The sequence below is a fragment of the Myotis myotis genome, unplaced genomic scaffold (assembly GCF_014108235.1).
Source record: "Myotis myotis isolate mMyoMyo1 unplaced genomic scaffold, mMyoMyo1.p scaffold_m19_p_29, whole genome shotgun sequence".
In the NCBI taxonomy this organism is placed as follows: domain Eukaryota; kingdom Metazoa; phylum Chordata; class Mammalia; order Chiroptera; family Vespertilionidae; genus Myotis; species Myotis myotis.
The window spans coordinates 26,571-50,512 of NW_023416334.1; the positions used below are offsets into that span (position 1 = coordinate 26,571).

Sequence of the window (23,942 nt, forward strand, 5' to 3'; positions counted from 1 at the left end):
CCGAGTGTCAGTGTCGGCGCCGCCGCCGCGGTCTCCGGTGCGGGTCCCGGCCTCCCCGCGCCGCCGCCGCGCCCCGCCCCTCGGCCCGCGCACTGCCCCCGCGCCCGGCCTCGGAGCCACGCTGCCCGGGGCCAGCGGCCTCGTCCCGTCGCGGATGGCGCACTCGCCGGCCGCCGTGCCGGGCGCGCAGGAGCCGGGCTGCCCCATCCGCGTGGAGCACGACCGTCGGCGCCGCCAGTTCACCGTCCGGCTCAACGGTAACGCGTGCCGGGTTGTCCCGCCCTTTGTCTGCGAGGGACGGACCCGCGGAAGCCACCCTGCCCGGCGCGGCCCGGCCCACGGCCCGGGGGCGGCGTCGCGAGCGCGCGCCGCGGGGCGACCTCGGGGGCGGAGGTTCCGCCCGGCGCTCCGGACGCCGCCGGGGCTGCTGCTCCGGGCCGGGTGGGGGCGTGGCCGACCCCGGGCGGGGCGGGACGGGGCGGGACGGGGCGGGCTGTGGGGAGAGGCGCGTCCCCGCGGGACAGCCCCGGCCGCGGCCCTGGGAACGCGCACCTGCTCGGGCCGGACTGCTTTCCGGTGTTCCCCGAGGCCGCCGTCTGAGGTCCTGGAAAGCGGGTCGGTGGGACCTCCCGCGCCCCGGGCGTTCAGTAGCTTCTGGCTGCCCCGGGAGCCTTCGCTTTGCTGCCCCGAGCGGCGTGGGAAGGCTCCTCTGGGCAGATGGAGGGCTGCTTCTCCCCAGGAAGGCGGTGGGGGGTTTGTGACCCTCTCGGACCCCAGGCCGCCTCTGCTGCCCCGGTTCTCCCTCCCGCCGTGGGAGGGGCCGCGCACACCCCGGGTGAGTGCTGAGTGCTGGGGTGAGTGCTGCGCAGCGCATAGCAAGTGCGAACAACGGACTGTGCTTACTTTTGAGACCAGAAAGCACAGGCAAGCCTTGCTTTCCCGGGAAGGGAGGTTCCTCCACACCCTCCTCCTGAGAGTTCTGGGGGTGAAAAGTAGATTGTGAAATGAAGGACCATAAACTCCCTGCATCCCATCCCTTTTGCTTTTATAACTTTTTCTCCTTACCAGCTGGGCCGCTGTGGCAAGGTCCACGCTGAAAGGGCCTTCAGCGGCCACTGTGCCCATTCCTGAGAAGGGAAGGCAGAGGCCCAGGAAAGGGGGGGCTGCCTGAGATCAGGCAGTGAATTGGGGCAGCACTGGAACAGGGTCCTGCCCAGTGTGACTCCTGGAACTGGACACCTCCAACCTGCACTTGGACGCATCAGGAGGGGCTGGGAGCTGGGGCAGGGACATTCCCGAGACACCCTCCCCTCCCTTTGAGCCAGGCCCTAGCACATCCGTGCAATGTGGGGCAGCAGCACCCTGTTATTGCTGGGGTAGCCTCCATGTGCCCACCTGCTGCGGGGGCAGTGGAGCTCTCGGAGTGCTGGGGGGGGGGGGCAGTGGAGCTCTCAGGGTGCTGTGGGAACAGGAACTTGCTGAGGCCCCCGGAGGATGAGGTGTGGAGGAAAGCTTTATTGGTCCCACCTCCTGCCCCGCCGTGGGAAAAGTCCCATCTTGTCTTCGGCTGAGCGAGGATGAAAGCCACTGCCCGGGTGTCCGCTCCACGTTGAAGCCCAGTGCAGACGCATCTTCGGGCTTAGCTCATGTTCCAGCTGCTGTCCATGGTGTGGGCCCCACAGAGCCATGGGCCATGCCGCTTCTAGGGCCACGTGGCAGGCGAGTGTGGGTCATGGAACAAGAAAGAATAGGAGCATAAAGTGGCGAGAGAGAGAAAGTGTCATTTTCTGGGGATTTTAACCAAAGATTTCTCAAACTTGCCATGGGCTCCACCCTCCCAGCCAGTCCATGGCTCCCCAGGCTAGACTGACAGGCAGGCATCTTCCCTGCCTCACCCTGACTTCACTGCACATGCGTCCGTGTCTCTCTTTGCTTTCTTCCTGTCTATATATATAAACGCCTAAGCGACCATTCGACTGTTGGACCGTTCAACTGGTAGCTGTGATGCATACTGACCACCAGGGGGCAGACGCTTCAACCGGTAGATTGGCTTGCTACTTACTGGAGTCCGGCTGGGCTAGACCGGCTGGACATGCCCTGGAGCCCTCCCACGGTCCCTCCCCAGCCGGCTGGCCCAATCAGGGTCCCTCCGCCTGGCCTGCGATCCGGGACCCCTTGGGGGATGTCAGAGAGCTGCAGACCAGGCCAAGGAACCCCACCGCACCCAGCCTCTAGTTATTAATGTGAACTAGCTAGTCACGATGGTAACAATCCCATATTATGGATGAGTAAACTGAGGCTTAGACACCAGGGCAGGAGAGACTTTCCAGCATCACGAAGTGCCAGAGCCAGAACTCAAACACTGTTCTTTGCACGTGGAAGCCAGTCCTCCCGCGGCGGTGGTGCCTGGCCAGGGCCTGGTCCTCTTGCTGCAGGGCGGCGCGGCCCATTCTCGCAGGGTGGTTTTATTCACTTGCAGCAAGTAGGAGAGAGAGGAGATTGTATCTGGAGCTCTGCCTCCGCGTCTATACACTACTTGGTCATGCTTGATTTCTTCTTTGCAGTTGGCTGCTTTTATGTTTTTGAAGTTGAGTTCCTGTCAAACTCATCCAGTTTACAGCTGGCCTGCAGACTACTGTGCGACATGTTAACATGCAGCAAGACTAGAACTCAGTAGGCATAGCCCAGACCTTGAGATCCTGTCCTAAGAGGGGCCTCTGGCTTTTCAAATCCTCTTTTCTGAGGGTCCAGGGAGGCTCCGGTTCCCCTGGTGCTCAGGCGGTGCTGTATGCTCACAGGGACAAAGGAGAGAAGGCTGTTGGGGGTTTTCCTTCTTCCTGATGAGTCCCGCCAAAGGAGACCCCGCCCCCCTCACTCGGGCCCCCAGAGCTGGCTGTGGTCACAGCTAGACGTGCCCAGCCATGTTTCTAAGCGTGCCCACCTCTGGAACCTGCTGCCCCGACAGCTAACTATAAAGTGTTCCAGGGACCCCAGCCACCCCAGGGTGCAGTGTGAGACTGTCTGTCCTCCTTCCGCCTGCACGCCAGGCTCTGCAGCCCGGCCTGGTCCGCCTGGCGTGGATGGGAGGTGCGGGGGGGGGGGGGGGGGGGGGCGGGGGTGAGAGCGGAGTCATCTGTGTCTGGGGCCGCCCTGCCTCAGCGGGGAGGGTTAGTGTGTAGCAGCGTCTCGGCCGCCCTGAGCCAGCTGACTGCCTGTAGAGCAGTGGTTCTCCACCTGGGCTGCACATGAGAATCATCTGGGAATCTTTTTAAAATCCTGATTTCCGGGCCTCATCCTCCGGAAATTCTGTTTCTTTGTGATGGGGTGGGGCCACAACATTAGTAACAAAGAAACAGAATTTCCGGAGGATGAGGCCCAGAAATCAGGATTTTAAAGATTCCCAGGTGATCCTCATGTGCAGCCATGGTGGAGAACCACTGCTGTAGAGAGATGTGAACACAGGCTGAGAGGTCAGTGGCCTTGGCTCCCGGGCTGGTGGGCCCCCTCTGGCAGCGCTGGCTGCTGAGCTTCCTGCCAGCTTGGTGAGGGAAGGGGCTGAGCAGCTGTGCTCTAGGTGGCCCGGTACAGAGGCTCTAACTCACCCTCTACCTGTTGGTGGGTGCGGACACATGGCTCTTCTGTTTCACGAACGAGGACACTGACTTGCCCGGGGCCCCTTGGAGGGAGAAGGGTTAGGGTCTGGTCCTTATGGAGTGGCTGGAGTGTGCCAGGCCCTGTGCTAGGTGTCAGGGACGCATGGGGCTGGCGTCTCGAGGACAGCAGGCAGCACCCCCCCCACCCCCACCCCCCCACCCCCGGAAGCTGCCCAGGAACCAGGCCCTGAGAAGGAGGCAGGGCAGGAGGGCGAGGAAGGGCTCTGTTCAGAATCGGGTGCTCAGGAGGCTTCCCTGGGAAGGTGGCGTTGAAGTCAAGACCAAGCAGAAGCGAGGGTTCGAGTGGGAAAAACTTTGGAGTGAAAGGAGCAGCCGGGCCGAGGCCCGTGGAGCCTGCCTGCCTGCCTCGGGCAGCGGTGGGTCATGTCGATGTTGCCAGGAGGCCCTGGGGCAGGTGGTGTGAGGCCTTGCTGTGACTCTGAGTGAGGCGGGTGCCCAGCGGGCCGCTCCCCTGGCTGTGGGGCGGGGCAGCAGGGCAGTTCCAGGCTCCCCTGGCTGTGGGGCGGCGGGACAGCAGGGAGCTGGGCCCTGCACTGGGCCGGGCAGTGCGGGCAGAGGGGCAGGAATGGCCCCTGCAGGCAGTTCTGAAGGAGGCCTGGCGAGGTCTTGCTGGCACGGGCTGTGAGAGGATGCTCGACTCAGGCTAGTCAGCCCTCAAGTCCAGGTTCGGAAACGCTAGCTTGTGTGTCACCACTTCATAGTGGGGAAAGCAGGGTGCCCAGCCTGTAGGCAGCTAAGCCACAACCGTGCCCACCCTGGATGTCCCTTTCTCTGGCCTTCCCTCTCCCCTTGCCACCAGGGCTGAGCGCCCCACTTGCTTCAGGGAGGGTCTGATGCTGCTGTCCCCAGAGTCTGTGGCAGCGGTAGAGTCAGTCGCAGTGCTGACCGGGGGCGGGGGCGGGAAGGTGCTCTGTGTGAATGCCAGTGGCACTGGCCAGGGCAGCACCGCAGGCCTTGACCCGAAAATGGCACCGCTGGCTGAGCACCTGCTGAACTGCGACACACACAAGCTGCTGGCCCTTCCTTGAGGCGGTGTCCACTGGCCACCCTTCTGCAGTCGCCTGGGTCCCCCAGGGTCCACCCCCTCAAGGCAGACGGAAGGGCCACGTCAGGAAGATCAGAGCTGTGTGTGACACCCGCCGGCCAAGTCCCGGGCCTCAGTCTCCTGGAGGCGGAGAAGGAAGCGCATGGAACAGAGTGGCACCAGCAGGGACTGCGTGCGCAGACCCGGCTGAGGAGGCCTCCACGTCATCCGCCTCCATCAGAGCATCTGCACGGGCACAGGCGAGGAGCGCCCACCATCTCCGCGTCCCTGCCACCACAGCCTGCGGGAGGCCCTGGGAAGTGCCCGCTGGACCAGCAGCAGGTCCTCCAGGCAGCACTGTGTGCGCACCTGCCAGGCCAGCTTCCTGAGGTGCTCTCCAGGGCAGGGCAGGCGGAGGAGTGTTCCTGGTTCCCAGAGAAGGTGCTCTCTTCCTGGTCAGCTGCACAGCCACCCTGACGTCATCCATGAGATGTGCACCAAGAAGAACGCCCAGCTCGGCTAGGAGGTGTAGGTGTGCCCAGCAGCGGGCACACCCGGGCACTCGCAGACACAGGCAAACCCGAATCCTTGTGAATCATGCCGCAGGCCACCCTGGCCGAAGGCTGCAGGGGACAGCCCTGGGTTTTAAAAGTCATTTTCTGGGCCAGTCCTGATGGGGCAGGAGACAGCCATCCTGTTCGAAATCACCTTTGGACTTCACGACGGTGCGGGCGGGCCTACCTCTGCTTGTGGTGAAAGTCAGCCGGTGCTTTTTGTTCCCCCACACGGAGCATAGCCCGGGGAGCGTGTCATACTCCTCGCTTTAAAAATAAGTGTGTGTCCTTCTAACGATGTTTTGGGTATTTTAAGGACCATGAGGAGTTTGATTTGAAATTACACAAGATCCCTATTGTGGGAGTTTTTTTAAAAACAAACTGTTCTGTGATTGCTCAGCCCAGCCTCATGTCTGTTGTTATAGACCCGCCTTTTCCTTCTGTCGTTTTTCAAACAGCACTTTTTAAAAATATATACATTTTATTTTATTTTATTATTATTATTTTTTTAAATATATTTTATTGATTTTTTTACAGAGAGGAAGGGAGAGAGATAGAGAGTTAGAAACATCGATGAGAGAGAAACATCGATCAGCTGCCTCCTGCACATCTCCTACTGGGGATGTGCCCGCAACCCAGGTACATGCCCCTGACCGGAATCGAACCTGGGACCTTTCAGTCCGCAGGCCGACGCTCTATCCACTGAGCCAAACCGGTTTCGGCTACATTTTAAAAATTTTATTTTTAGTGAGAGGAGAAGGGAGAAGAGAGAGAAAGAAACATCGATGTGAGAGTGGAGCACCGATCGGCTGCTTCTGCACCCGAGAAGGAGCTGCCCCGGGCACGTGCCCAACTGGGGATCGAGCTAGGGCAGTGCCTTTTTCTTAATCCTCACCTAGGGATGTGTTTTTATTGACTTTAGAGAGAGGAAGGGAGAGGGAGAGAGAGAAAAACATTGATAGGAGAGAGAAACATCAATTGGTTGCCTCCCATCTGCACCCTGACCGTAAATGGAACCCGCAGCATTGTTGACTGGTCACAAGTTAACTTGTGTCTTTTTCTCTACTCGTCCATCAGTATTTCCAGAAATGGGACGAGCAATCCATCTAATCCTTCCATCCGTCTTTCATTATGGGGAGGGTTCAAAAAGATGTGTCGCGGCAGAGAACGTGTGAGCGAGCTCTGTGCAGACCCTGCGACCGGCCGGCCGGTGACCGTGTCTCGCTGGAAGGCGGCGCTGCCGGGAGAGCGGTGAGCCCGGCAGCGCCGAGGCAGAGAGGACTGCGGGCCGGCCGCTGACGCTGGGAGAACGGGCAGGAGACGCTCCGCCGCCTTGGAGCCGAGGCAGACATTTCAGCGCCTGTTCAGTGTGGAGACCACACAGTGGAGGTGAAGTAACCAACTCATTCTTTGATAAAGAGTTTTTCAGTCTGTTACTCTCGAACCTCTGCTAGCTCCTCACCGTGGACACGTTGCTTATACAGATACAGAGAAGTTTCTCCGTTTAATTATGTTGAAGGGACTAAGGAAGAAGCCAGATGGAGAGATGACTGGTCATCCGATCCTTTACTTGAATCGCCCATATTTCCAAAAACCATGACTGGAAGGAGGTTGGAGGGAACACGGACATTCTCTCATCCGAACGATGGTTCACAACATGTAACATGGACCGTCTTCACCAAGTCCCGCCCCTTTGGACCACTTCACCTCTGAACTTAATGTTTGTACACCAAACAGCGGCTTCCACTCGAGGGAGCAGGGAATCCAAGGAGAGCGTGCTTCGGCTGCAAGGCGTGTGATCGCAGCAGCGGTGACGGCGGGATTTTAGTGCGGACACTAGTGAACGCGGGAGTGGCTGGAAGTGCAAACTCGAGAGAGACGGGTGAAGGCAGAAAGTTACAACGGACTGTGTTATCCGTCGTAGGGCCTTTTCTTGGTTCTTGACATCGTATTCACCAAGATAATTACTACAACAGTGTCTGCAGCTGAGCTGTTACTGAGGTACAAAGCCCCAGCCCGTGGAAGAATGAGGGAGAGCCACGGTGCCACCACGACGAACAGAAACGTCGCCAGCCCACGGGGCGCGTTCTGGCCTGACACAGCTGGTCAGCAAGGTGCTGAGAAACTGCCTCCACGTGTATTCTCTCCAGGGGAGACCCCGAGCCCCCCCATGCCAACCCCCGAAACCCTTCGCTGCCTCAGTGTCCTTCCTGGCATCAACAAGAGCTGTGTGCTGTAGGTGTGAAGGTGACTAGGGGACCCCACAATTGATGTGTGTGAAAGACCCAATGAGGAGCAGCTGGTGGTTTTTATGTAGAAACTAAATCATTCTCAGTAAATAAATCTCTGCTTTGGAAACTAAAAGGAAGGTTCATTTGTGGCCCTAGAATCCTGGAGCTCCCACGGCCTCCCACCCCACTTGCAGATGGGAAGTCAGAGGTCACAGGGTCGGCTGCCTCTGGCCTCCCTCTGCCCCCACAGCTGGTGCGTTCAGATCCCTGGAGACCAGGTCCCTGCGTGAGCCATGCGGCTGCCCCAGGAAGCCCTGGGCTCATAGCACCGTGATAGCCCCTGGGGCCGCCCATGCAGAGCCAGGGAGGTGCCTGGTGTGGCAAGAGGACCAACCAGTAGCTCTTCTGGGTAACCCAGGGTCTGCCTTCATGTGCTTCCCCGCTGTGTTGGCTGGTCCCCGGAGTTTTCCCAAGCCACAGCCCCCTCTGCCTAACCTCTGAGCCACCACCCTGTGGCCCCTCCCCAACCAGGCTCTGCGTGTGGAGAAGCCCCACATGCCAGCCGGGTGTTCCCGGGGTCTGCTCCCTGCTCCTGTACCTACTCGTGCTGCTCAGCCTTCTCACTCCCAGAGGGAACAGAAGCCCTGCCTACTCTCCCATCTGTCCAGTGGGCATGCTGACCTGCCGGCCACCTCTCAGCACTGAGATGTGTTGGGGTCCAGCACCAGCAGGTCCAGGGGTTCCCGAAGGTGTGGACAGAGTCGGCGAAGAAGGAAGGACACAGGCAGAGTTCAGTTGATCGGCATAGCCAGGTTCTCTAGCCAGGTTCTCTTTATTCTCCTGTTACCTCTGTATTTATACCAGTTGATGTTAGTCCTATCCATTCTCTTCCAAAGGTTAGGGTGTTTGTTATCTCCATTCCAAGGTCACTACTCTCCTGTTCTGTTAAGCTACAAGGAAGTAACTGAAGGAGATTATCCTAAGTAAAGATTATGTAGCTTAAGTGTGATTGTTCGTAGTTAAAGTGATTAATTACCCGCCTGGCACTTAGTTAAGGGCTTTTACTGATTTATTCCCTTCCTTAGTCCTGTTAATCCCTAACTCCAGGGGAAAATCCCCACCTGGGGAAACAACCTTTCTCGCAGAGGTGACCCTGGTTAGAACACATAGTGCTAAGAAGGGGAGCAAACATATTAAGAACAGTATGCCATATACGCCAGGTCCCTTGAAACATGCTGTGCAGATGTTTCTTCCTTGCAGCGACTGTCAAGCAGCAAGGATGGACCGGCTTCCGGCAAATTCCCTCTTTTTTATTTTTTAAATGACAGTGCATGTAAATCAGCAGCCACCTCTCGGATTGGGTTGTTTAAGACTCAGAAGAAGACTTGTTTGTGGCTTTGCCAACAGGTCAGTCCGAGGCTTAACCCTATATTGGCTCCCCGCAGATGGCCGTGGAGGTGGCGGCTGCCTGGCCCTCTGCACAGACCCCACGTCTCCCCCCAGAACCCTCTCCTCCTCCCCGCCTGCAGGGGCAAGAGTTCTCAGTGACCACCTTCCCTGATAACTTCTTGGGGCTGTTGGCCCTGGGGTTGGGGCCGGCGAAGGGTCCTGGGGTAGAGGCCAAGGGTAGGGTCTCTTATGACCTGAGTAGCTTTAACTTTTCTCAAAACCACTGCAGACTGTGGTTGCAGTGTGACTCTCGGGCCCAGGAGGGACGGACCGATGGTCCCGGGACAGGTGAGACCTTGGGCATGAGGTGTTGGAACTGTCCGTCACCTGGCAGAGCGTGGACGGACCCAGGCCTTCCCCTGCCTTGGACTCGTTCCTGTGGCCTCCTTTGCTAGTTAGTGTCCATCGCTCACAGAACCCAGCCCTGCCCGGGCTCTGCCCACAGTGCTGTCAGCAGAGAGAGTGGTGCCCTGGGCCCAGCTGCCCGCACGCCTATGGCAGAGGGCGAGTACCCAGGCACACAGCCCTGCCCTGGCCTCTGCTGGGGGCAGGGGACCTCTGGGAGGGGACATTGGGCCATCTTGGGTCACAAGGAGGAGCCAGCCCTGGGAGGCACTAGGCAGTGGGGGGAACAGCAGGCCCTGTGCACTAAGGCCCCTGAAATCATGTGCCTGGCCCTGCCAAGGCGTTAGGGTGAGTCTGACCAAATACAGCAGGCTACATTTTTTAAAATATATTTTTATTGATTTCAGAGAGGAAGAGGGAGGGAGGGAGGGAGGGAGAGAAACATCAATGATGAGAGAGAATCATGGATCGGCTGCCTCCTGCATGCCCCACACTGGGGATCAAGCCTGCAACCTGGATGTGCGCCCTGTCCGGGAACCAAACCGTGACCTCCTGGTTCATAGGTCGTCCTTCAACCACTGAGCCCTGCTGGCTGGGCTGGCAAGCTAATTTTTGAGGGCTAAATTTTGTATGGCCCTCCAATGATGTTACAAATGTCCCAGTGGCCCTTGGCAGAAAGAAGGTCTCTTCCACGGCCATCTGTGGGGAGCCGATATAGGGTTAAGCCTCGGACTGACCTGTTGGCAAAGTCACAAACAAGTCTTCTCCACTCCTGCCCTTGGAGGAGGGAGGCCAGGCAGAGGGAGCCACCTGACAGGCTGAGGGTGGAGAGCGGGGGTGTGAGGACAGCCAGGAGGCCGGGGTGGCTGGACCAGAGCCCTGAGCAGAGGACAAATGGGGTCTGACTCGGCTTCCCTGGTGGAGGCAGAGGTGCCCGCGGAGGTGTGAGTAGCAGTGGCCAGAGTCTCAGCATGTTTTGAAAGTTGTACCCATGGACTTGTCTCAGGATCAGCTCAGAGTCTGCGAGAAAGACAAGGCAAGGAGGTCCCCCGGATCTTGACCTGAGCCACAGGGCTTCGCCATTTTCTGGGGCTCTCCAAGCAGGTTTAAGGGAAAAGGAGGGGCACTCTGGCCATGTTGGTGTGGGTAGTTGGGACTCTAAGACACAGTTGCCAGGTCACAGACCAGGGGCTCGGGCTGCGCCAGCACGGTGTGCCCAGCCGGTGTGGAGGGGCCCCCGTCGCACATGCTTCCCTCACGCACAGCTGTGCCCGGCGCTCGTCTCTCTTTCAGGCAGAAGAGCTTTGCCCGTCGCCAGCCAAGTCCATGCGTCACGAGTGTGACTGCCTCCGAGCCTCCGCGTCCCATCTGTGAGCAGGGCTCTGAGAGTCCTGCCCGTTTGTAAGGGTTTCATGAGGCTTCGTGTGTGCAAGGAGCTGAGCACGGGCCTGTCTCCTGCCAGGCCTCGCCTGTGAGCTGCAGCTATGGCACCTGCTGTCTCTGAAGGTGCAGGCCCAGGCTCTGGGGAGGGGCCACAGGTCAGCCTCGAACCCCGAGAGCAGTGATGGCGAACCTTTTGAGCTCGGCGTGTCAGCATTTTAAAAAACCCTAACTTAACTCTGGTGCTGTGTCACATACAGAAACTTTTTGATATTTGCAACCATAGTAAAACAAAGACTTATATTTTTGATATTTATTTTATATATTTAAATACCATTTAACAAAGAAAAATCAAAACAATGAGTTCGCGTGTCATAGATTCGCCATCACTGCCCTAGAGTGTCTGGCAGAGAGAGAACAGCGTAGTTTATAGGACACATCTCCCTTGAGCGTCTTCCCTGGCCTGGGCACTGGGGACCAGCAGGAGCTGATGAACCAGGATGGGGGGCAGCCCCAGGCCATTTGGGGATCTGTTCCATCCATGGCCCAGTGGCCACTTCAAGGATATTGATGGAGGGAACGGGCAGGCGATGAACAGGGAGACGAGCAAACTTCCAAGGCGTGAGGACCCGCCACCTCCCTCTTGAGGGCTGGCAGTGGTGAGAAGCCGAGATCTTTCCAGTGGCTCGCAAGGCCCCCCGTGATTTGGCCCAGAGCCTCCAGTGTGGCTTACTCCCACGCTCCCCACTCGTTCCAGCCACCCTGCTGGCCTCCCAGTGCTTCTTGCGCCGTGTGCCTCAGGGCCTGTGCGCGGCTGTTCTCGGCACCTGGCCTGCTCACCCCCACGTGTGCTTTTGTGTTCCTTGCCCCTCAGGTCTGTGCTTAGGAGAGGCCTGCCCTGTGCACCCTCCCCTCCTCGGCTGCGTCCATCTCTCACTTGTCCCCCAGATCGGTCTTGTTTATAATGAGACGACTTCCTGTCTCCCTCCAGGAGGGAGCGTCTGGTCGGTTTTCTTTACCCAACGCTGAACCCTGCCTGGCATGTAGGCCCTGATGCGTTGGGGTAATTAAATGGCCAGGGCGGCACGCAGGCCGCTCCCTCCGCTGGCCCCTGTGGTCCTGTTCTGGGTGTGTTGAGTTACCCAGCAGGTGTGGGAGCCGAGACCAGAGTCCCAATGCACGGCCAGGGCAGGCGGCAGTGGGGCCAGAGCTGGGCCCGCCCACCAGAGCAGCCGTCAGGCCTGAGGAGGGGATGCAGGGCCCCTAGGGCCACCCTCGGCTGGACCGTTAAGGGGAAGGTATTCCAGGCAGAAGAAACTGCCTTGGGAAAGGCCTGGAGGCAGGAGGCAGAACAGAGACTGGTCTGAGGCCTGGGCTCCCCTTCGCCTGGCTCGCCGTGGGGTGTGGGTCTGAGTCTGCATCTGCACACAGGGCGGTGGCCTGAGCGCCACCCCTGACGGGGCGGCCGTGTTCCCGCACGCAGTTCGCTGCGCCCTCAGCCTTCAGGCTTCTGTTGGTGACATCGCAGGCCCCGGCCCAGGCAGCAGGGAGCAAATTATGGGGCTTTAAAGTGAAAAACACATGAAATACAATTTGCTTTTCATAATCACACTTGACATTGACATGTTTTCCTTTATGGACAGCAAACTGTGTGTTCTGATCTCAGGGCCCTCGCACTGGCTGTGCCCTCTTCTCGTCCTTCCCTGCACCTCTGGCGAAATGGCCCTCTGTCCCCTGATCAGCTCAGTTCCTTCATCCATCACAGCTCCCTGAAGGCAGACCGTGGCGCTGTACTCAGCTACTTGTTCTCCCCACACTCGGCCATCAGCACCCACATTGCTCACCTGGACTATGCGGCCGCCACGCCCCTCTTCTCATAGCAGCCAGAGGAGGATCACGAGATACGGACACCTCCTGTCCCTCCTCTGCCAAGCACCCTCCGTGGCTCCCAGCTCATGGTGGTTGCGAGGCTCTACGGGCCCCCTCCCCCATCACCCCTGCCCTCCCCTCATCTCCTCCACCCTCTCGCTTGCCCACTCCTGCCTCAGGGCCTTTGCACTGGCTTCTCTCAGCCTGGGACACTGCTCCCCAGACAGCACATGGCCCGCTCCTCTTTCTCCTGCCTCCTCTCCACCCCCCTGCCTGCTTCTCTGCTCTGTTTCCTCTTCCCGTGTGTCCACCAGCACAGGCCTCTTATCTGGCTGCTTATTGCTGTGCCCTCAGCACCTGACACCGCACCTAGGGCTCAGCAAACAGTTGTTAAACGAGCCTGGTGGGTGGGTGTGTGCACAGATGGGTGGATGGGGGCTGGGTAAGTAGATGGGCAGGCAGAGGGGAGATGGGTGGATGATGGATGGATGGATATGGTTGGATGGATGGATGATGGATGGATGGATATGGTTGGATGGATGGATGATGGATGGATGGATGGATGGATGGATGGATGGATGGATGTGAGGATGGATGGATGGATGGATGGATGGATGGATGGATGGGTGGATGTGGTTGGATGGATGGATGGGTGGATGTGGTTGGATGGATGGATGGGTGGATGTGGTTGGATGGATGATGGATGGATGGATGGATGGATGGATGGATATGGTTGGATGGATGGATGATGGATGGATGGATGGATGGATGGATGGATGGATGGATGTGAGGATGGATGGATGGATGGATGGGTGGATGTGGTTGGATGGATGGATGGGTGGATGTGGTTGGATGGATGGATGGGTGGATGTGGTTGGATGGATGATGGATGGATGGATGGATGGATGGATGGATATGGTTAGATGGATGGATGATGAGCAGATGGATGGATGATGAGCAGATGGATGGATGGATGATGGATAGATAGATGGATGGATGATGGGTAGATGGATGGGTGATGGGTGGATGGATGGATGTGGTTGGATGGATGGATGATGGATGGATGGATGGATGGATATGGTTGGATGGATGGATGGATGGATGGATGGATGGATTGATGGATGGATGTGGTTGGATGGATGGATGATGGATGGATGGATAGATGGATGGATGATGGATGGATGGATGATGGATGGATAGATGGATGGATGGATAGATGGATGGATGGATGGATGTGGTTGGATGGATGGATGGATGGGTGGATGTGGTTGGATGAATGGATGATGGATGGATAGATGGATTGCTGATGGGTGGATGGATGGATGATGGATGGATGGATGGATGGATGGATGTGGTTGGATGAATGGATGATGGATGGATAGATGGATGGATGATGGGTGGATGGATGGATGTGGTTAGATGGATGGGTGGGTGGATGGATGGATGGGTGGATGTGGTTGGATGGATGGATAGATGGATGGATGATGGGTGGATGGATGGATGTGGTTGGATGGATGGATGGATGGATGGGTAGATGGATGGATGATGGATGGATAGATGGATGGATGATAGATGGATGGGTGGATGTGGTTGGATGGATGGATGATGGGTGGATGGATGGATGGATGGGTGGATGTGGTTGGATGGGTGGATGTGGTTGGATGGATGGATGGATGGGTGGGTGGATGGATGATGGGTGGATGGATGGATGTGGTTGGATGGATGGATGGATGGGTGGGTGGATGTTTGGATGGATGCACAGAGAGACAGATGGGAATAGACTTTGGCTGGAGGAGCCCCTGTTAAATGTTTCCCAGTGGGACTCTGGGGTGGGCTGGTGAGCTTCAGGCTTGGCAAGACTGCGAGGCACAAAGGCCTGTTTGCTCCGTCTTATGTGCCAGCGTCACTTCCCTGTGGATGCCAGTGCCACACCTTGACCTTCTCTGGGCCTGGCGAGAAGTCCTGCTGTGTGTCTCGTCTGCTCTCCTGTCTCTTCGGGCTCTGGTTTAGTGGGGGTTTGGCAAGTCCTGCAGTGCACCCAGTGCTGGGCCTGGGCCTGCAGACCCTCTGGAGGGAGTGCAGGTGGGGACACAGATGGCTGGGCTGGGGGCTCTGGGGGTCCTGGGATGCTGAGACAGAATAACGACGACTCATGGTGGCCTGGAGTATTCTGGGTGTTGTCCTAGCATTTTACAAGATGACTCTTTAGTCTCCAAACAACCCTATGAGGGGTGTTTTATTATGTCCCCATTCTATGGATGGGGAAACTGAGGCACAGAGAGGTTATTGAGGCTCCAGCTCCAGCAGCCTGGCTCCGACGCCTTCTCTCCACTCCAGCTGCCACGCTCATGCGTCTACCCTCCCCTGCAGGATGTCACGATCGGGCCGTCCTGCTCTACGAGTACGTGGGCAAGCGGACCGTGGACCTGCAGCACACCGAGGTCCCCGACGCCTACCGCGGGCGCGGCATCGCCAAGCACCTCGCCAAGGTAGGGCAGGTGGTGGGCCCGCTGGCCGGCCTCAGCCTGTTTCTTGGCCAAAGTGCAGATGGGTCCCACCCTGCTGCCAGCCTGCAGCTGGGAGTTGGCGAGGGGTGTGGGGAGGGGGCAGCAAGGGGGGTGGCTGTGGGGTGGAGGGGGATGGGGGGCTGTGGGTCGGGTTGTGTGTGTGGCTGTGGGGTGGCTGGGAGGCGGGTGGCTGTGGGGCGGGGGGGGAGGGTGGCTGTGGGGTGGGTGGCGGCAGGAGGAGTGTGGGGTAGTGAGGGAGGGGGCTGTGGGGCAGCCGGGGGTGTGGAGTGGCAGAGGGGGTGGGGAGGTAGGCGGCGGGGAGGTGCAGCGTGTCTGCTGGCCCCCTGCTCCTGGGGCTGGGCGGGGGGCGGTGGTCCTGGGCCCAGGCCCCAGGTTCTGCACTGCTGCGGTCCAGGCCCTGACCCTGCTGTGCATCAGGAGCTCATGGCTGTGTCCCTGGGGTCCAGTGTGTCCTAGGAGCTCCGTCGCTCTCGGAATGAATGGGTGACGAATGTTCAAGGAAATTGGCTGGTGCCCCACCCCCTTCTCCCCAAAGCACCTCCAGCTCCAGCTGCGGGGAGAGCAGTCTGACTGCAGGGGACTTGCGCCTGGACCAGAGAAGCCTTTTGTGGCCCTGAGGCTGCTCCTGGGCTGGCTCCCCCTCCGCCCCACACCCCCAGGCCTCTGCCTCTCCCACCCTCCATGGGACCCAGAAAGAACTGAGAGCCCTGGCCAGTGTGCTCGGTGGTTAGACTATCAGCCCGCCCACCCAAGGGTTGTGGGTTCGATTCCCTGCCAAGGGCGTGTACCTGGGTTGCAGGCTCTATCCCTGGCCCTGGTTGGGGCGCTTACGGGAGGCAACCAACCAATGTGTCTCTCATTTGGAGGTTTCTCTCTCTCTCCTCCTCCCTCCCTCCCTCCCTTCCACTCTCTCTAAAATTAATAGAAAAAGTATCCTTGGGTGAGGATTAACAAAAATAAATAAAATAAACTGAGCTTTACTGACCTGGGGAGCGGGGAGTGGAGCCCTCTCCCCCCCTAGAGCAGTGGTTCTCAACCTTCCTAATGCCGTGACCCTTTAATACAGTTCCTCATGTTGTGGTGACCCCCAACCATAAAATTATTTTCGTTGCTACTTCATAACTGTAATGTTGCTACTGTTATGCGTCGTCATGTAAATATCTGATATGCAGGATGTATTTTCATTGTTACCAATTGAACATAATTAAAGCATAGTGATTAATCACAAAAACAATATGTAATTATATATGTGTTTTCCAATGGTCTTAGGCGACTCCTGTGAAAGGGTCGTTTGACCACCAAAGGGGTCGGGACCCACAGGTTGAGAACCGCTGCCCTAGAGCCCTGCCTGCCAGGGCCTGAGGCACAGACCACGGGCACTTACTGTGACGGGCACCTTCGTGGGCTTCCAGTCTTTTTTTCTGCAAATGGGAGGATAGCCGGTTTCTGTCACGAGAGGCTGTAACCCGGGTCAGGGGTGGGCTGCGTGGAGGACACAGAGGCCGCTCAGGGGCGGAAGGTCAAAGGGCCAAGTAAGTGCTGCTGCTTTTCATCAGAACAGCCGGCCGCCCACACTGTCCTCGGCTTTGTTTCAGCAAACATTTTCCTGGTTACTAACCCTCACCCGAGGGTATGTTTCCCACTGATTTTTAGAGAGAGTGGCAGGTGTGGCCAGGCAGGTGCCAGGTAAGCCCGAGGGCCCTGAAGGGGGAGGGCGGGCTGTGGACAGCAGCCCGGGGCGTGCTGGGTGACCAGACAGGCAGCAGGCGGGCCTCCAGGCTCAGCCCCTGCCCACGTGGCCCTGGCTGTGGGCTGTGCTGGGCGGAGACGACTCCGGGCGTTTCGGGAAGAGCTCAGCATCCAGTCCTGGCTCCCTCCCCCCCGTGGCCTGTGCTCCAGGCAGTTTCCCCACAGTTCCCAGCCCCCTCTCTGACATGCGGGTGGTGGCAGCAAGGGTGGGCACTGACCGCTCTCTCTGCCTGCGCAGGCTGCCCTGGACTTCGTGGTGGAGGAGGACCTGAAGGCCCACCTCACGTGCTGGTACATCCAGAAGTACGTCAAGGAGAACCCGCTGCCGCAGTACCTGGAGCGCCTGCAGCCGTGACCCTGGCTGGGGGCAGGTGCGCCCTGCCAGACCTCTCCTCGCCCTGGCCCTGCCTCCGTGTGCTCTCAGGCAACCTGGATCCCATGGCGGTGGGCCACTCAGCTGTTTTGTAAGGACGCTCATCGCCCCGGAGGCGGCTGGCCGAGGATGGGCAGGTCCGGTGACTGGCAAGGGGAGGCCTGGGGCTGCATCCCGGCTGCTCCTGCCTGCAGACCTGGCGGCTTCTCGGAGACCGTACGGCCTGTTGTGGGCCGGCCTGTGCCGCCCGTAGGCAGGACTGGGACGCGGACAGGCATCCTGTGGCCCGCTGCGCCCCTTGTGTTCCTTGCTCTGTGATTGGCACCCCCTCACCACCCCTGCCACTCGGTCCTATTTGCAGAGGGGGTGTTCCCAGTGTTGAGAGGAGCAATAAGAAACTATGTGCCAACTTCCGAGGGCACAGCGCCAGCTGCGGCTGCCGTCAGCACTGCCTGCCTTCCTCCAGCTGCCCGCCTGGCAGGGGTGGCCGGGGCAGTTCCCCCTGATGTGTGCGGCCGGGAACGGTGGCCTGGGCATTAGCTCAGGCTCACGTGTGCACACAGCACGCGCAGCACGGAAGCTGAGTGGCAGGCGGTGTGCCGGGCAGAGAGGCTGGGGGGAGCACCAGCTGTTCTCTCCCTGGTCCCTGTGCCCTAACTCCTTGCCTCCTTGTCTGTCAGCTCTGCGGGAACCGAGGTCCCGCCCCCTGTGGCTGCCCTGCCCTCTCCATCTGCCTGTTGCCAGGGCAGCTCCAGGGGCTCCAAAACCTCCCAGGCCTCCCCCCTGTCCTGGGCCCTGGGTGAGCTTCCTCAGAAGGGACCCTGTGGAGCAGAGGTGGGAGGGAGGTGAACTGTCCTCAAAGCCGTCCTCACCACCAGGAAAGACACTTTTCTGCAGAGGCTTCCCTTCGGGGCCGCAGCCTCGGGGCACCTTCCGGGGGAGCAGGGTTGGGCACGGCCGTGACCTGCACGTGCACGCTCTGGCCCCAGGCAGCCTGGGAATGGCAGAGGGCACCCCCTTCCGGCTGTGCCCCCCACTCTGCAGCGTGCTCTGCGAGGGCCAGGGGAGCGCCTGTCCCCTGCGCCGGGAGTCATGGGCCAGCAGGGGGTGGGCACAGCTGCTGGGTCCTCCCAAGGCTGGGGCAGCCCATCCTGGCACAGTTAAAGAAGGGGGGGCAGGCCTGAGAGTGGACAGACCGGCCGGGTCTTTTCTCTGCCTCCTTCCCGCCCCACTCACACAAGTTTACGTACAGATTCGTCATGGGAACTGCCCGGCGGCTCAGTGAGCTGGTGCTCTCGCTCTGTGGCCTGTGGGTGAGGTGGCCCAGTGCTGGGAGGATGCCCGACGCGGGGCTAGGACAGGCAGGCTGTGGGGCGGGGCCAGGGGCACTGTGTCCCAGCCTGAGCCTGTGTTCTAACAGCAGGTGACGTGCCATGCTGGGCCAGCAGGCAAACAGAACTCGTTAATTGAACCAGGAGCTGCTCAGGGTGGGGGGTGGGTGAGAGTGGGTAGCCTTGGCCCAGGGACAGCTTGTCCCGGTTCCTGCAGGTGTGGCCGCCTTGCCTCCGCTGCCTTAAAGTGCCGCTGACCGCTGCGGGCCGTGCTGTGTGGCCGCCGGGCCCGGGCAGCAGCGAGAGCCTGACGCTCTCCAGGCTGGGGACACGGCAGCCCCGGCCTAGAGCCCTCGGCCGGCACGGCCGGTGTGGCCATGGCTGGCCGCCTCTGGTGCTGCCCCACGTGTCTGGCATCCAGCCCGCCCCCCTCCGCCGCCCAGCCAGGAGGCCGGGAGCCCTCGCTGTGTCCGGGGCAGCACCAGCCCCTCCCAGCAGGTCGCTCACAGGCCCGGGTTCCGTCACATCTCACTTTGATTTCAAAACAGGTCGTAACTCACGTGCCTTCCCCCCTCAGGACCCGCTCTGGCTGAGTCTGGCCAAGGCCCTGGGCCCCTTCGTTGTTTTTTAAGCTCCTGACCGGAGCGCCGGACATGCGTGTCAGCGGGAGCCGGGGCTGGCCTCAGGCCGCCTGTGGGGTGGCCCTGGGTTTACAGTGACTAAGCTGAGGCACGGCGAGGCGTGGGAGCCGCAGGTGTGAGGGGTGGACGGGGCTCCCCCCTCCCCCCTGCTGCCCTGACCTCGCTCGCAGCCCAGCCGTTCCAGTCCAGGCGGGGACGGCCGGCGCGTGCGCACAGGGTGGCCGCGGTCTCAGCCAGACAGCAGGGCCACCAAGGTCTGGGGGGCACCTTGCTCCCGTGCCTTCTCCCCCTTCACCGCCAGCTAGGGCCCTGCCCTGTCCCTTCCTCCACCTGAGGGAAGGGCCATCTGAGGCCTGGCCATGCCTTCACCGCAGAGTGGCTGCAAGGGGCTCACCTGGAAGAGGCGGTGATGTCACAGGGCCTCACATCAGCTGCTGCTCTTAGACGTGTCTCTCTCCCCCTACAAAGCCTTCTCTTGGGGCTTCTAGTCCAGGGGAGTGAGATGGGGTGCCCATGCCGGCCTGTGGGGGCAACGTCACAAATGGCCTCAAAACAGGATCGAGGGGGCCCTGGCCGGTGTGGCTTAGTTGAGCACCGTCCCATGCACTACAAGGTCACCAGTTCAGTTCCCCGTCAGAGCACGTACCCAGTTGCAGGTGGATCCCCAGTTGGGGTGTGCAGGGAGGGGGGACTCCTTTCTGAGTGGGATGTTTTCCTCCCAGTTCCCAGCCTGGGGGTCACCGTGCTGCCCCCAAACACAGGAGGAAGAAGAGGGCAGTACAGTGGCCAGGCCATCAGGCCTGTCGGATAGATGAGGGGGCAGGCCCTGTAGCCGCAGGAGGCTGGGGGGCAGGGGCAGGGTCTGTGCCCATCCCCCTCCCCATGACACAATGTGCCCTCTGTCTGCTCGCGAGGACGGCCTGGGTGGGCCGTGCACTGTCCTTGCGCCTCCCCTGGTCCCTGGGAAGGCTGGGAAGAGCTCTGTCTGGAGCCGCAAGGTCCGTGGCTGACAGGGATGCCCGGCGGATGCTGAGAAGGTGGATGCGTGCCAGGCCACTGTGATGGGGAGATTGACGGAGCGTCCACCCATTCCCTCGCTTGGTCCTCAGCGCAGAAGCCTCTGATTGGCTGATGTCTACCCAGATGTCCCCTCTGCTGTTCTCAGGGCCCCACTTCCTCCAGATCAGCACCCTAAGTTTTCTATGAGGGCACGGAACTGTAGCCCGCAGGCCCAATACTGGGTGGTTTTCAGTGGTGTCGTTCTCATGGCTACAGGATATTAAACAGATTCTTTTCTGGCTCTCAGAGACGCTCTCTGGTTCTGTCCTTCCGCCGGGAGCTGAGTCTAGTATTTTTTCCCGCCGACTCCAGGGTGGTCCCAGAAGCCCCCCCCCCCCCCAGGGCTTTGTGGCTTTATTGTCCCCACCACAGTGACAAGGGGCAGCCGGGCAGCCTCCCAGCTCCACCTTCGAGAAGCGCCTCGCTCAGGCTCATCAGATAGGTGAGAGGCTAACGTGTCGCCACCGGCTCTGGCCCTCCAGAGCTCCATCTCCCCGGCAGGCGAGGTGTTACTGGCCCAGTCGGGCTGGGTCGCTGACCGCAGGTTTCCGCGTGTAAGATCGTGTCTCAGGCCATTCTTGCTCGAAGGGCAGCCTGCGCGGAGTCGGGAAGGAAACTGCTGCAGGTGCTTCGGACGGGCCTAGTATGGGGACTGGCGGTGGAAACCGCTGGGAGGATGGGAAGAGCACAAGTAAGAAGGCGAGGTGACCCCAATACTAGCAAATGCACGCAGCTGCGATGACACAGAGCTGGAGGAACAGAAGTGTTTCCCAAAGCCATGTCCCGGGGCTGCTGCTGGGCCCTTGCCCGGAGCAGTGGGCGGGCCAGAGGGTGGAGAGCCTGGTGGTGAGAGGCCGCTCCGCTCGTCTGTTCCCACTGTGGACACAGAGTGCACCCACCAGCCTCTCGTAGCAGGTGAGTCTGAGTGCGTTCCAGCCGGTGGCATGTGCGTGGGAGTGAGGCGGAAGCCGCCACGGCTCCATCTGTCTCCTTCTGTGCTGAGCGCCGTGATGACCAGGCTTCAGGGACCGGAAACTCGCCGGCTGTACAGAACACGGGTCCCTGCGTCGCTACGTGGAGAAAACCAACCTGTCAACTAACTCTCCTTTTGGCTTGTTATTGAGCAAGAACTGCATATCTGTCGTGTTTTCAGCATTCTACATGTTGGGATCTGTCATACCAGGTAGTGGACTAACACCTTGAAGTATGGTGCGTCTGTAATTTAAAACCTGAAGTACATAGGATTGGCTTAGTGATTAGGCAACAGGGAACATGAACATAGATATTGCAGAGTGGAAAGTGGGAGGCTCATGTTATGCAGCGGCAAAGTGTTTGTAAAAATCAAAACTTGCAATAACTCGAAGGACAGACCAGGGACGTAGAGGCTGTGACTCCAGGGGAAAGAGGTGGGAATGAGCCAGACATCCATCCGTGTGTGTTGGTTGTTCCTTCATTTGTAGTGAGGCGTAAGGAAGAGATACATGCAAGCAAGACACTGTTTGCCAACACAGAAGGGGGAATGAACGTGTTTGAGGCCGTGTAGTGTTGGAAAAGGTAACAGCTACAGGACCCCAAATAACAGGAAATAAAACTGAAAAAGGCCCATTAGAACATTCTCAGCTTTATAGACCAAGGCCTCAGCCCACAGCAAAGGTCCGAAGGAGTCTGTTGACTTGGTCCATTAGCTAATCGAGACACACTGGAGGCATCAGTGAATTAGACACACATGGCTGAGAAGACAAGGAAGCAAAAAAATAGAGCCCCTGGAAGCCACATTAGAAAGAACCGTGGGTGCAGATTAAACAGCTACAGTGGGGCCTTGATTTACGAGTTTAATTCGTTCCGTGACGGAGCTCGTAACTCAAATTACTCGTATGTCAAATCAAAAAGTGAACGAGTGAGACACGTGATGCTGGGCTGATGTGGCGTTCACTGTGACGTTCGCTGCGCCAACTAGCGGTGGGGTATCAGAAGCTGGCTCGTAACCCGAATTTTAGCTCGCAACTCAAAGCAAAACATCGGCCAAGAGACTGCTCGTATCTTGAAAAACTCGTTAGGACACTCGTAAGTCAAGGCCCCACTGTACTAGGGCAGCAAAGGCAAGAAGGGAGAAAGCCAAGGGGATTGATTTATCTCACCCACTGAACAGAGTTGCCTGAGGCCTTGCCCAACAAGAGGACCAGATGTGTGTGCAGACATTCTGAGATCAGCCGCAGCAATGCAGAAGGGGGCCTGGACGCCTAGTCTGCTGCCCAGGGTACCTGCAGGGAGCTCTGAGCCCTCGGGGAGGCTACAAAGCCCCCTGGACCACCACCGGGCGGGGCGCTCACACCAGCTGAGCTGCCTGCCTGCTGGTGCTTCACACCAAGTGCATTCTTGATGAAGTCTTGTTTGCTTCCACACTGCTTCCTGTCACCCATCCGAGTCCTCAGGAGACGAACAAGCCTTGAGGAGAGGAGAGCCGCCTCCCCCCACCTCTGACTTGGTGCCTCTCCGGTAACATCTTTTCTGGGGGGCATGACTCAGATTAGCAACTGGGACGGGGCTCTGATCACTGCCCAGTCATCTCTGATCCCTGACAACGGATTGCAGTGGTTCAGTTCCTCTGGGGATTTCTTTTGCAGCATCACAAAGGTTAGCAAGACAGACTGGGCCTCTGCCCAGGGGCACAAAATTGAAAGTAAAACCAAATGAGTGCCCAGGCTCACCAGGACTCCAAATAAAAGGTAATTCCTCCCTCCAGTTCAAGTCTTGCATGTTCTTACATGAATAAGGTCCTTGTGGAGATGTTTGGGGTTTAACCCTAAATTGCACAAGGGCCTCAGGGACTTGCATTTCACTTGTAATGAACTGACTGGCTCATCCAAGGGTGTGCACATGCGCGCTGGCACTCAGCTCTCCAAGCCCTTCCCATTGCCTGAGATGGCAGGAGAGGAGCCGAGACACATACGAGGGAGCGGGATGGCCGGGAGCCCTTCCCGCCGGCTGCACATTGGGACGCACTACATAAAACCCTATCTGGAGCATGGCCCAGAGAGAACCACGTTTACTCATCAGTCAGGTGTCAGTCTGCTGCCTTTCTCTGCCTCTGCCTGTAGGGCACATAGGAGAGGAACTTACTGTATGTGCAAGCCAAACAGTACAGATCTAATTACAGATATTTCCCCTAGGTCGGGGAGGTAGGCCCTTCCCTTGAGGGTTTATATGAACATTGTAAGGAACGACACTGGCCAGAAGCTGTTAATCAGCAATGATTATCGTGTGAGCAGAGCTTCAGGCAGGACACCCTGGTTGAACAAATTGAAGCTAAGATCCTACGGTTATTAGCCAGGCTGGGTCAGGGTCCTTTACTCCACCCCATTAATTCAGGTAATGGTTCTGCGCCAATTCTGGAATGAATGGGATAAAGGGACCTTCTTCGTGTACATACTCCAAGCTCTAATACCTAACATTGAGACACAAAGATGATATCTTCAGAAGGGTGACAGGCACAGCAGGGAATGTTGGCTTTGTCCTACTGAACCTTACAAAAATTTACAGGCTAACAATAAATTACCTGCTTGGAATATACCTTCGTCTCAAGGGCACATGGATCATTCACACAGAGAGACCACATGTTAGGACACAAAACAAGTCTCTACAAATTCAAGAAGACTGAAATCGTATCAAGCATCTTCTCAAATCACAGTGGAATGAAATTAGAAATCAACTACAGTAAAAACACCTCAAAACATT

General features: G+C 58.6%; 1 protein-coding gene across 2 annotated transcripts; it reads left to right on the plus strand.

Moving 5' to 3' along the window:
* The first annotated feature begins 6 nt into the window (after positions 1–6).
* Positions 7–20,455, plus strand: NATD1 (N-acetyltransferase domain containing 1). 2 transcript variants are annotated; one of them, XM_036296329.1, is made up of 4 exons: positions 5,963–6,641; positions 6,737–7,366; positions 14,897–15,015; positions 17,042–20,455. In XM_036296329.1, exons 2-4 carry the CDS (start codon positions 7,279–7,281, stop codon positions 17,156–17,158), a joined length of 324 nt encoding a protein of 107 aa, XP_036152222.1. In that variant the 5' UTR covers positions 5,963–6,641; positions 6,737–7,278; the 3' UTR covers positions 17,159–20,455. The 2 variants fall into 2 exon arrangements, with proteins under 2 accessions (XP_036152221.1, XP_036152222.1); XM_036296328.1 differs by lacking the exons at positions 5,963–6,641; positions 6,737–7,366 and adding an exon at positions 7–257.
* Positions 20,456–23,942: the final 3,487 nt, after the last annotated feature.